The sequence below is a fragment of the Spodoptera frugiperda genome, chromosome 8 (assembly GCF_023101765.2).
Source record: "Spodoptera frugiperda isolate SF20-4 chromosome 8, AGI-APGP_CSIRO_Sfru_2.0, whole genome shotgun sequence".
NCBI lineage: Eukaryota > Metazoa > Arthropoda > Insecta > Lepidoptera > Noctuidae > Spodoptera > Spodoptera frugiperda.
In genome coordinates, this window is record NC_064219.1 from 5,280,809 (window position 1) to 5,292,909 (window position 12,101).

General features: G+C 35.1%; 3 protein-coding genes across 3 annotated transcripts; 2 read left to right on the forward strand and 1 right to left on the reverse strand.

The window, feature by feature from the left end:
- The first annotated feature begins 293 nt into the window (after positions 1-293).
- Positions 294-4,388, forward strand: LOC118275501 (DNA polymerase alpha subunit B). Its single transcript, XM_035593488.2, has 12 exons — positions 294-461; positions 608-842; positions 1,033-1,078; positions 1,760-1,833; positions 2,066-2,233; positions 2,431-2,554; positions 2,629-2,753; positions 2,982-3,130; positions 3,237-3,471; positions 3,558-3,761; positions 3,845-4,028; positions 4,224-4,388. Exons 1-12 carry the CDS (start codon positions 386-388, stop codon positions 4,353-4,355), a joined length of 1,752 nt encoding a protein of 583 aa, XP_035449381.2. The 5' UTR covers positions 294-385; the 3' UTR covers positions 4,356-4,388.
- On the reverse strand, positions 4,385-9,916 carry LOC118275502 (mitochondrial amidoxime reducing component 2). Its single transcript, XM_035593489.2, has 8 exons — positions 9,748-9,916; positions 8,260-8,485; positions 7,968-8,112; positions 7,086-7,180; positions 6,148-6,259; positions 5,671-5,879; positions 4,761-4,835; positions 4,385-4,659 (listed from the first exon to the last, which is right to left on the reverse strand). Exons 1-8 carry the CDS (start codon positions 9,758-9,760, stop codon positions 4,530-4,532), a joined length of 1,005 nt encoding a protein of 334 aa, XP_035449382.1. The 5' UTR covers positions 9,761-9,916; the 3' UTR covers positions 4,385-4,529.
- Positions 9,917-11,135: 1,219 nt separating this feature from the next.
- Positions 11,136-12,066, forward strand: LOC118275835 (signal recognition particle 14 kDa protein). The gene is made up of 3 exons (XM_035593930.2): positions 11,136-11,324; positions 11,404-11,476; positions 11,559-12,066. Exons 1-3 carry the CDS (start codon positions 11,301-11,303, stop codon positions 11,783-11,785), a joined length of 324 nt encoding a protein of 107 aa, XP_035449823.1. The 5' UTR covers positions 11,136-11,300; the 3' UTR covers positions 11,786-12,066.
- The last annotated feature ends 35 nt before the right edge of the window (positions 12,067-12,101 follow it).

A 12,101-nucleotide genomic window follows, 5' to 3' on the forward strand; every position in this document is an offset into this window, starting at 1 on the left:
TTATAGGTATAACAAATTTCTAAACATTTGAATTCGTTTGATTTTGGCGCATTCTGTACCTTTTCGATATTGTTATTATATAAATTATTTATTTTGGTTGTAGAGGCCAAGGCGGAAGCAGTAAATATTGTTACTGTCAGTTCGTTTATTACATAAAAATATGTATTTTATTCATTTTATTAAAAAAAGGAATAAAAATAAAATTCACTGGACACTTTGTTGAAACCAGTATTGCCATTTGATAAAAAGAAACTACATGAAAATGAAATCTGTGTAGTCTTGTAGTCTGTGGTCAAAACTTTGACGAAACGTACGCAAACTTTTTGATTGGCGTTGGCGCTCTTTTGCTTCCTTTCCTTTCATTCGCTCTTTCAATTTACAGAAAATGGCTTCCGAAGAATTGGTGACTGAGCAATTTCAATTTTTCGGTATAGATGTGCCCAACGAAGTAATAAATAAATGTGAGTACCCAAATAATTCACGATAAGCTGTACTGTAATGTATCTATCTGTTCGTCAACTTTATCAAAAGTTTTGGATATAACTTTATGCCGCTTCAATCAAAATGAATGTTCAAGGTTGTTCCATTATTCACTTCTTTTTCTAAGGCGTAAGTTTATGCGACGAATACAACATCGACGCCGAATCTTTCATTGAACAATGGATGGCCTTCAGTTTAAATCATTTAAATGGTGCATCACCGAATTTGGATAACTTGGATACATTTGTGAGAAAGGAATTTTCCAAGCGGGCGGCGAATCGTTCCAACGCAACCTCTAAAGAAAACGGACAAGTGGGTACCGGCTCAAGTTTGACGGTTTACGGGGCACCCGCTTCAGTTCAGTATCCTTTTAAAGCGCATGCTCCACGTGTTCAATATTTACCGAAGTTTTGTTACTTGTAGTTTGTAACTTGTGATATAAGCTGCCGCCGCCGTGTTAACGGTTTATTGTCGATTGTTTGTTTTCTAATGTAAGGTTGGTGTTAATGAGTTGCATTTCATCAACAGTTTCATTCCTTAGCGTTGATACAGATCAGACAATGAAGTTCTATCCGATTATATGGCCACAACACCGAAGGTATTTTAATTAAATATTTTTTTTTTATTTTGTAGGTACGTGCGTATAATATAACCTTAGCACATTTGAAAATTAGTTAACATAGCATCAGCTACCAATGATTGTTGATATTGTTTCTTTGATTGTAACAAGTTATTTTTTTATATTTACTTGTAAATAGGCATTTAAATAGGCTTGTATAATCCAGGACCGTTTTTACTCAAGCTAAAGAAGATAGTTGATACTCCTATTTGCTCCTAATGGGTATATGTCTAGTGCCACAGTGAATTATTTCTGTGACTAGATCTACACTCATTGAGAGCTTTTAGGCCTAGCATCGCTGGAAGCACAGGACTGACGTCCAGGAACAGGTATTCTCTTCCATGATTAAAATTGTTTTTGTACCTTCTTATTTTTTTTTAAACAGCGCTATTTGTAATCGGTAATTTTACTCGAGTGGCTGTGCAATTTAACTTGATGATATTTGTGGGCGAGTTTGCTTCTGGTGCATGTTCATTACTAATCATGACTAGATCCATACTCGTCTGCAGCCATCAACTTAATCTGCGTCTTCGAAATAATCATTTGTGCAAACTATATTTTATTTTATTATAAGTGCGATAACTGTAAGTGTGATTTCAATGGTTTAAAATATTAATTCAGTAAAATATAATTGATTTATTTCATTTCAATGCTTTTCAGAGAGTTAAAGTTGAAATTGAATCTGTATCCAACCAAACTAATGACTTGTGTCCGGCTTCCTACTCTCCATCAGTGTAAGTCTCGATAAAAAAAAATGCAAAAATGTACTCATTTATCTTAAATAGCATTTACTTTTAAAACTAGTTCCTAGAATAGAACATACACAGCATTGTTCTGTACTAAATACATATTTTTAAGAATAAAAAAAAAAAATACAGTTTACCCACATCAAAATAAAAAAAAAAATTGTTTGTCATTAATTAAATTCTGTGAATTATCAAATGAAAGGCATGCATTTTCTTTCAGTGGGTCTGGTAAATATGCATCAAGGAGTAACGTAGGTGCCGTAGTCCACTCATATGGTGATGAGAAATTACTACAGAACATTTCAGAGCCATGTGGCCCCAATGATATTTTAAATTTGAAAATTACACAAGTGCCTAACGATGATGGTGACACATATAACAAAGCCATGTAAGTACATGACTAATGTTCATTTAATCTTCTATTGGATATAGTTACAAAAGATAAATATTTGACATGCAATGTGTCCAATGCTATCCCTCTCTGCTAATAAATCATCCTGTTATAGATTTATTGGAAATAACCACAAACCAATGTGTTTAAAGCAAACCCTGGGAATATAATTTGATGTAAAATTGTAATTCTAGGTTTGGCTTTGAACTACTTCATGAGAAAGCCAGTATGTTTGATGGCAACATACGCTATGTCTCACAGTGTATTATGAAGAAGTCTGGAATCACAGATTTGACATCTGTGAGGTGTAAAACACAGGTATACAATTTTAAATAATCTTGAGAAAGATATGTAAAGAAGTTTTGGAATGCAAATGGTAATTAAAATTACAGGCTGAAGTAGCAGTGGCAGGTCGCATAGAATGTGATGCCGATGCCAGACTCAATCCCAAGAGTGTTGTTCTCCAAGGGACATGGGAGCAATCACTCAGCCAAACAGTACCAGTAGATTTAGACAAGTTTGTATACCTAATATAAAAGTTAGTGGGAGATGTATTGACTTCATTTGCATCTGAATTGCTTCTTAACTAAAATATTTAAAAAATACAATTAATTCTGCTGAAGCGGCAATACACCATAATATTAATTTTTATTTATATTCAAACTATTCATTAGATTCAAAATATTCATTAGATATTTTTTCACACTTAATTAAAGTTTCTATAAGTTTGTTATTTCTGTGACAGTGTGAAGCAGTATTCTTTATTTCCTGGCCAGACAGTTGTAATGAAGGGTGTAAACATGCGTGGTGACAAGTTCGTAGCTCACGAGGTATTCTGTGATGCATCACCTGCAGTTGCAGATCACAAGGCAGATATTATGAATACCTTACAAGGTATGCCATATCCATGAAGCTATTTGGAAGAGTATGACTCGGGACTATCTCAAGTTCTATGTATGCTTTAGAACACTCAAATAACACTGATTTCAAAATATTCTAGGCAAAATGTCAATGGTAGTAGCAACAGGACCATATACAACATCTGACAACATGAAATATGAACCTCTAAAGGATTTTGTAACATACATCGCCACACACAGACCACATGTAGTTATTATGACTGGACCATTTCTAGACAGTGAACATACCAAAGTCAAAGATAATACTATGGCAGAAACGTTCAAATCATTCTTTGACAAATTAATTGATAGTTTAGGAGAATTAAGTAATACAAGGTAAGAAGTTTGTCAACTTTTACCCCCGTTTCTTATTAACAAGTTCTTCATAAATTAATAATGTTTATAATTTTATATCTTTCCAGCCCATACACAAAGATATACATAGTTTCCAGTAATAAGGACGCATTCCATGTGAATATTTACCCAACTCCAGCATATTCCAGCAGACGGAAACATACAAATATTCACTTTGTACCAGATCCTTGCACGCTTAACATCAATGGGATAATTGTTGGTGTAACAAGTACAGACATCTTAATGCACATAAGCCAGGAAGAAATATCTCTGTAAATATCATATTAAACTATTTTAGCACTTTTATGGTAGCCTACTATATAAAAAACGTACTAAAACTTAATTCAATTTACAGAGGTATGGGTGGAGACAAGCTATCGAGGCTAGCTGGACATATCCTGATGCAGCAGACATACTACCCACTGTGGCCACCAGCACAGGGTCTCTCAGTTGACGCTGCGTTATGGGCTGCGCATGCGCAACTGTCATGCATACCACACATCCTAGTGCTGCCATCTAACTTCAGATATTTTGTCAAGGTTTGTAATCATTTCATTTAATCCTCTAAAGAACGAATTTTTCAGAGCCTTTTATAAATGTCATTGAAATATCCTCTTTTTAAGTATTTTTTTTTATTATTATCATTGGACTTCAATGTAAATTATGTTGATACGTTGTACGTAGGCGGTATTTGTAGTAATTTTTGTGGTAATAACAAACATTTTCTCTTTTAGGAAGTAAATGGCTGTGTCGTAGTGAATCCAGAGCATTTAACAAAAGGAACGGGTGGAGGTACCTTCGCACGTTTACTTATACAGAGTGACAAAGATGACAAAAAAATCGCAGCACAAATTATACGCATCTAAGTATTTAAATTAGTAATAAAAAATTTACAAACATTTCCTTATTTTATTTGGTATTGAAATTCATAATTGAATATAACAACAATCTAAACACGAGATAAAAATGCAAAAATCTGGGGTAGGCCCAATATAACCAACTTTGTAAATAATTGAAAAAAAAAAATCCCGAGAAACCACTTATGCTACGTAAATGGGGTCGTTGAGCGAAATTTTTCCACCTGGACCACTGCGCAGTGCCATCTGTAATCCCATCTTTGGAGAGCTGCCACCGGATTTACGTTCCTCGGGGTTGGTGAGTTGACGGTACCTGAAATAAAGAAAAACAGTAACTACTTGATAGCACCTAGACAGAGAAAGTTAGTGTTATATCAAATTCATAGGAAAGGCTTAGATTAATATAATAATTACTTCTTCAACTCCTGTAATGGTTCCGTGTTGGCATTGCGAATACCGGTCTCCGGATCAATGGTGGTCAAGACGCATCTGAAAGTAAAAAAAACTAAAAACTGCGTTTCTTTATAATATTAAAATGAAAAAATCCCTGAAAGTCATCGTAAAATTTAAGCAGTCGGGACCCATTCTCAATATGAAGACTTTGTGAGGGCACATAGGGCTTGCTTTCTAGAATGGGTCCCGACTGCTTAAATTTTACGATGACTTTCTTGTTTTAGGGATTTCTTCATTTTAATATTATGAAACGCACGAAGTTGGTTTTTTAAATTACCTTTTTTTATTTTTATTTTTTTAGTTTTATTATTTTTGTATTTTGATATATCTAGTGTCACTCTCACAGTAAATACGAATCAAACGACCCCTATCAAGCGGAAATCCATCGAGTCGTTCAGGCTAGAGAGTGAGAAATATTCGAATTTGGCGCCAAAAATCCGCCATTTTGTTTTTTATTATTTTGATATATCCAGTGTCACTCTCACAGTAAATACGAATCTAACGACACCTCTCAAGTCAAAATCCATCGAGTCGTTTAGGCTAGAGAGTGAGAAATATTCGAATTTGGCGCCAAAAATCCGCCATTTTGTTTTTTTTATTATTTTGATATATCCAGTGTCACTCTCACAGTAAATACGAATCTAACGACACCTCTCAAGTCAAAATCCATCAAGCCGTTTAGGCTGCAGAGCGTGCCAAACAATTATACATACATACATACATACATACATACATACATACATATATACATACATACATACATACATACACTCGAAAAACATAACCCTCCTTCTGGCGCAGTCGGGTAAAAAAACATAAAAATCCAATCTAACATGGATACGAAAATGTAATTTTTTATTGTTATTCGTACCTCAGACAAGGTTTGATAATTTCAAACACATTTTCGCCAATTTTCACGAACTTCCAGTTATCTTCATCATAAGGCTTAGCGCCTTTGAGCACGAAGTTGGGTCTAAAGTTTTTGGTTGTAACCTTGTTGTCATTAGATAGACGAGTGTTCAAGTCATCAACTGACGCTTCGTTGACGAGGTTGAAGGAAGTTTCATCAGGTAAGGCACCCTGAAACATAAATGAATTTATCAGTTAGCTCTCTGTCATAATACCTTTCAGATTCCGATTACATTTTTTATTATTACTTAGGTCTTACTTAGGATTACTTAGGTCTTTCTTGGTTGTCATTAGCTATAGTAAATGTTTGCAGGTATTCATGCTGTGATTTTCTATTTATAAAAAATGATCAATTCATGTTGAAATTGCGGCTTGTCTGGACTTTTGGAAGGGTTCCAAGATCCAAGATGAGACATGAGGCTACAAGCCTGCGACTTACCGTATCTTCTTTCCTGAATTTGTAGATCTTGTTAGCACTGCCACGAAGTTTGCGGCAGTTTTCAGACGCATAGTAAACAAGACGGAAGTTGAGGGGTGACCGATCAATCAATCTGTAATAAACAATTCATATTGTCAACTGTTAGTATTATATTCTGCATAGTTGTGTGGGTTGTATTTCATAATATTATGTACGCATATACGCATTGGAGCAACGACCAACCAAAACATTTTGAACAAAGTTTGGTTCAAATTCAAAACAAATATGCAATGATCGTACGTCTGCGAAATGGAAAATTAAGTATTGATAAAGTTTATCTTTGCCTTCTATTTATATAAAGACATGACGAGAGCGACGGGACAGATAACACGTTGTAGTTATGAAATATACTGAAATGAACAAGCAGATCTTATAGTACGTATGTCCCTACCTACTCATATTGCGACAAACGTCCCAACGATTACGGACTTTGAACTGCTTCAGAATCAAATATTAACAATAATAACAGTTCACACGGAATGTACGAGAAATACTTATGAATTATTCTTGAATATAAGAGGGTAGATATAGCAGATTCATCTTTTTATCTGGAAATTATGAAAACCATGTTTTTTTTTATAAGCACTTCACCTAACCTTAGACTATGACCGTTTACGATGGCTCTTTAAAATTTTCGGTAGCTTTGTATCCAACCATACGTCCATGAAAATCTTTTTCGTCTTATTCATACGTCCGGTCAATAAAAAACATCAAATTTACTTTTGGATTATGACTCCAACCGGAGTCATGGACATGTGAGTTTGATAAAAATGTGACTCCATTTGGAGTCACTGGACAGTGAACGTGTTAAATACTTACAGTTGTAAATTAGGTAATTATTCTAAATTGATTGATTGATTATGAATGGTGAATTTATGCATTGAAAGATTGGATTTCACCTTGAGAACCACTCGCTCACCTCCCAGCCGCAGTCATACACTGGAACAGGATCGCCCCAAACAATTGCCGTCTTGGGTTTCTGAAGAGCCACAATCTGAACCACAAAATAAATTACGTATTAAAAGAAATCTTATAAAATTACCCATAATCACTGAATTGTATTCTCTAATCCCTGAATGTTCTCTACATTCTTGTAGTACTTGTATGTATTTCGCATCACGTGCTATTTATTATTGATGCTAATTAGTAGCACTTGCCGGCCGCCTGCCGTTTCACGCACTCGTAATCTGTCTCTAGAAGTCATACTTTAACTGCATACTAAATCAAGATTAGCATTACAAGTTGTACTATGATGGTAGGGGAGAATTCTAAAGAAGCACGAGAATAGGGGGCGTGTGAGTAATTTCATAAACAGTTAATTTAAGAGGTACAAAACTAATAAGTTATGGACCTATTTAGGTACTAGGTATATAAATATAATAGGTATACTTATTACTTATCTAAGGTGAGCTAAACTTGCTATATTTAGCCCTCACAACACGTTAGGAGACTATCTATCATCTATCGAGAAATAAATACAAGCCTCGATATCCAATAATATTGATAAATATAGCGCTGTTTATCGTTGTTGTTCCTAAACCGTTACAATCGTTCGCTAAATCAGTACTTAAACTAAATAGATAAAAATGTTATAAATGCAGCGAGTATCGTGTGAATGAAATCTTCAGGGATATTTTTTTCATTTAGGTCAGTGTCAAGGATCTATAAAAATCGAATCTAATGTCAGGAACCTACATACCATTAAACCTTCAAGTTATAAATAGCCACCTAAATCAATAAGAGACCCTTAATGACCCTTTATTCTATGTTCCACAACCTACCTCAGCTAGATTCACGTTCAGTTTTTCCATGTTAGGATGTTCCAAAGTGAGAACAGAGTTTCTAATAGTGGGCTGCACAGCCAAGAGTTCAGGGAAACCTCTGGCTGTTATGAAGTTGTCTTTATCGTCGACAACCATCAGGACTCTGCAAAGAGAGATGAAAACTACATATAAGTACCTAGGTAATGCTTAATTTCATAAAGGAACTATACAGGTATAAAACAAAATAAGGTGTTGCCAAATTTCCTTTTAAGTACTTACCTACCTACGGTTATTTTAGAACTAAACGAACCTGTCCCGAAGCCACCCATCTCTCAATCCCATGTTAGTACATTCGACAGTTTCCAACGTGACGCGGCCACATGACTTAATTGGGTAGACGTTGATTTCCTTCAGAACTCCAACTTGTTCCCATTTTTCTGGAAGCTTCACTGGCTTTTCTTGTAACAGGCGGTATGCACAGTAAGCGCCGCCCAGGACTCCAGCCGCCGTAACAGTGGCCGTTACATACAATGGAACTGAAATACAAAGAGGCGTTAAATTTTGGGCTAGGATGGAGGATTCCAGATAGCAGTACACCGTATATGAAATGGGTTCTGCCGATATGTTGTATCACTGCATCAGTGCAAGAGTTACGGAGCAGGTTGTATAGCTCCCAAGGCCCCTGAATAGCAGCAGACTAAGGGCCCTGGTCACGAACCCAGAAAGTGTTAGGGCATCCACGTCATACTCTATAGACTCCAAGTTACGGGCAATGACTTTCCAACAAGAAATTAGACTTAAAAATCTAAAAGGCGGTATTAACTTCGATGTGGATGGAGCTAGACAGCGAAAAATATCGCGGTTTTGGTGAAACTGGTGATCTACTAGTCTAGCTAATGGCTGAATTTATTGCACAACTAAAGAATGGCAATAGTTTGGCCATTTATGAGACACAAAAATAGATACAAGTAGGTACCTACCAATAACTCTGACTTAGAGGTTGCGTAACTAAGGTGCATTATTACAGTATCACACCCAATGGCTGCACCTCTGTTTTATCTAACAACCATTGATATTTTTACTGATATTAATAGATGTTCTATTGAGAGTTCATCTACACATACTTATTGAAAGTCATTAATAAATATGCCCTCAACCTATTATGATAATCCTGACAATAAAAATGTAGGTACCTAAGCTAATTATTTTGCCGCGATTGTAACATTGTTTTCAAATAATTAAAATATGTATTGTCTATCGTGCACCAAGTTGCACCAATGACATTCTGAAAAGGTGGTGTTAAGCCGCACGCAAACAAAAAAATGTCAACAATGTTCTTTGTAAGTTTAAGATAAGATACTATTTTTAGAAATCTCACTTATTGTTTATTTTACTTATTAACTTAGGTACATTTATGGTGTATTTGATTTTCTTTCAAAAGGAAATTATTTGAAGTTTCAAACTTAATTTACATAATATTTGCCTATGCATAATATTAGGTATTCGTTCTTTACCTACATATAGGTACTTCAGTGATGTACTTACAATTGATTTACATAAGTCTTGCTATTACCTTACGTACCTACGTATTTATATTTTAGACCAGCTAGCCGATACTAACAGAAAATAATAAATTGATATGGGTCGTAAACAGTCTCAATTGCGATCAAGCGACATAACATTTTATGCGATGTTTGTAATTATAGAAAAAAATAATAACAAAAAATATATAGGTAGTCGCTATTATGATAACAGATGCTCTTCATAACATAAATTACTAAGAACGATAAAATCTTACCGTTACTGGACATGGTTATGAAACAAAAATATTATTGAATAATATTGAAATGAAATTCTGGTTGTCACGCCGAGCGAAACAGGATTGTAAGCCGACGCGTCGACTGCCGAGGTCGAGCGTTGGAATATTACTAGGTTATTAGTTTGTTTGTGTGTGGTATGAAGCTCAAATGTGTCGCCGCATTTCGTCGCTGATATTATGGTTGACGAAAATGCGATTACGAGTTTGTTGCACGTAGGTAAACATATGAAAAGTAAGTACTTTTTTGATAAGTGAGTGAGGTTTACAAATACTTTTGTAGTTCTATGTAGCTAGATTGTAGACCGGTGGATACCAATTAATGTTAGGTTCATACATAGTTAGGTAGGTAGGTACTTAATTAATTATCTACATAACCTACACTGTCACATGAGAACCGGCAGGTTGTAACAGGGTGCACTAATCATCCTCCTTCTTTTCCTTAACCTCTTATTGAGATATCTTTACCCAACTGTAGAATGTATAGCGTTTTTATATTAGGTATCAATCCCAAAATCTAGATTACCTATCTAGCTGAAAACTAATGAAGGGTTTCTTTCTCGTAAAGTACCTTTATGATAAAATGATGATAGAGATATTATGCGTTCTAATTGTTCTGAAAAAGGGACTGGATAAGAATGACCTAATGACCTTGATGTGAAATAGACCCATTTTTCTAATTCGATAATGGTTAAGAAATAATGGTCTAGAACAGGCTTTACTTCACTTGAAATCTAGTTATGTATAAGGCCTTCTTAGCCCTGGGCACTGCCAGCATTACTTTCATGCAAGTGCATAGGTATCCAAACAATGTAAATAAGTACAAAAGTTATGTATGTAGGTAGCTTGTTATCACTTTTCGCTTTGTTTCGATTTTATAAAGTGGCTCAAGTAACTATACCCCGTTGTCCATTGTTTTTATGGGGGTTTGCCTTTAGTAGTAGGTAGTGAAGATTTAATTTTTTAGGTTCTGAGATATTAGAGATTTTCGAGATATCAGGATAATACCAGTTTTAAAAGTTATAAAAATAAGTCGGGTTTTCCTTCCTGACGCTATAACTCCAGAACTTACGAACCAATTTCCACGATTTTGCATTTATTGGAAAGAAAATTTCGGAAAAATTCAAGAGAAAAGCAGGAAAACTGGGAAATTCCTTGGTGGCGAAACGGAGTTCGCCAGGTTTGCTTGTCGTATATATTTGTGATTTTATAAATTATTAAATATTGTGAAGAAGTCCACCCGTTCGAATCCTACTAGATTACTTCTATTTCCACCCCGTCCATCAATTAGTAAATTTTACCTTTAGTTAGTCGAGTCGAGTCAAAAATCTGTCATTAAAAATACTTATTACGTGGTAACATTTCTGTTAAATGTCAAAACTGTCTTGTCAACGTGTCCCGAAGTCTGAGTTTTTAGTGATGATAGTGGAATGGTTCAATTAATTTATTCGTAAAATGTGCAACTTATTTCGTAGATAAAAGGTTGGAAATACTATTAAAATAATTACTACGTCTACGAAATATCAACTATAAACATGGTTTTATTGGGAAATGATGAGGTAAGCAAGATTGTCGCATCTGCATTAAATTTCTTCAACACATTTATTTTCATACTAAAGAAATTTATTTTATTTACAGTTTCTAGCTGAGCTTACCAAATTATTTCAAAAAGCGCGTACTGCAGGATCAGTGACTATGACAATGAAACGATGTAAGTGATTAAGTTATAAGTTTATTAATAGTTACTTGTAAATTGTGTTATACAATGTAAACACGTTCTTCTCTGTTTCCAGATGACGGTCGTACAAAACCAGAGCCTCGTGATGGAAAACCAGTAGTGATAAACCCAGAATACAAATGTTTGGTACGAGCACAGTCAAAAAGTAAAAAAATCTCAACAGTTGTGGAGCAGCGTGATGTGGAGACTTTCAGTACTGCATATTCTAATTTACTGAAAACAAGCGTGAACGGGTTAAAGCGTTTGAAAAAGCCGAAGAAAAAGGCAATGGCTACACAGTAACCTTGCTCTGTGAAGACAATGTGTCAAGACTGATAATGAAGTGCGCAATGTAGTGTTACGAACAAAATGTGAACTTTGCTATATACCACCGTGATGTCCTAGCTCGTAGGATGGGGTCCATTGAAGTGTGCTCTTCTCTCTGTGAGATCCGAAGAGTTGGAGTCTTACCTGCTGTTGCTAGAGATGCTGACGCAGTTAAGTCATTGACCATCGTCCAATGCACCTGATTTTTATAACAATATTTTTTGTTACATTCTCCCAATAAAGTTTTATCAGCTGTGCTTCTGTGTTTTCATTTATAAAGGTAAAGTGGTAC

Bases quoted from the DNA above. Each gene is read 5' to 3' on its own strand.
- LOC118275835 (XM_035593930.2), top strand. From the start codon at position 11,301: ATGGTTTTATTGGGAAATGATGAG. The intron at 11,325-11,403 runs GTAAGCAAGATT...TTTTATTTACAG, and splicing joins TTTTATTGGGAAATGATGAG to TTTCTAGCTGAGCTTACCAA. The intron at 11,477-11,558 runs GTAAGTGATTAA...CTCTGTTTCCAG, and splicing joins GACTATGACAATGAAACGAT to ATGACGGTCGTACAAAACCA.
- LOC118275501 (XM_035593488.2), top strand. From the start codon at position 386: ATGGCTTCCGAAGAATTGGTGACTGAGCAATTTCAATTTTTCGGTATA. The intron at 1,079-1,759 runs GTATTTTAATTA...AATGCTTTTCAG, and splicing joins ATATGGCCACAACACCGAAG to AGAGTTAAAGTTGAAATTGA. The intron at 2,754-2,981 runs GTTTGTATACCT...TTTCTGTGACAG, and splicing joins GTACCAGTAGATTTAGACAA to TGTGAAGCAGTATTCTTTAT.
- LOC118275502 (XM_035593489.2), bottom strand. The intron at 5,880-6,147 runs GTAAGTCGCAGG...TTTATGTTTCAG, and splicing joins AATTCAGGAAAGAAGATACG to GGTGCCTTACCTGATGAAAC. The intron at 4,660-4,760 runs GTAATTATTATA...TCTTTATTTCAG, and splicing joins CCATTACAGGAGTTGAAGAA to GTACCGTCAACTCACCAACC.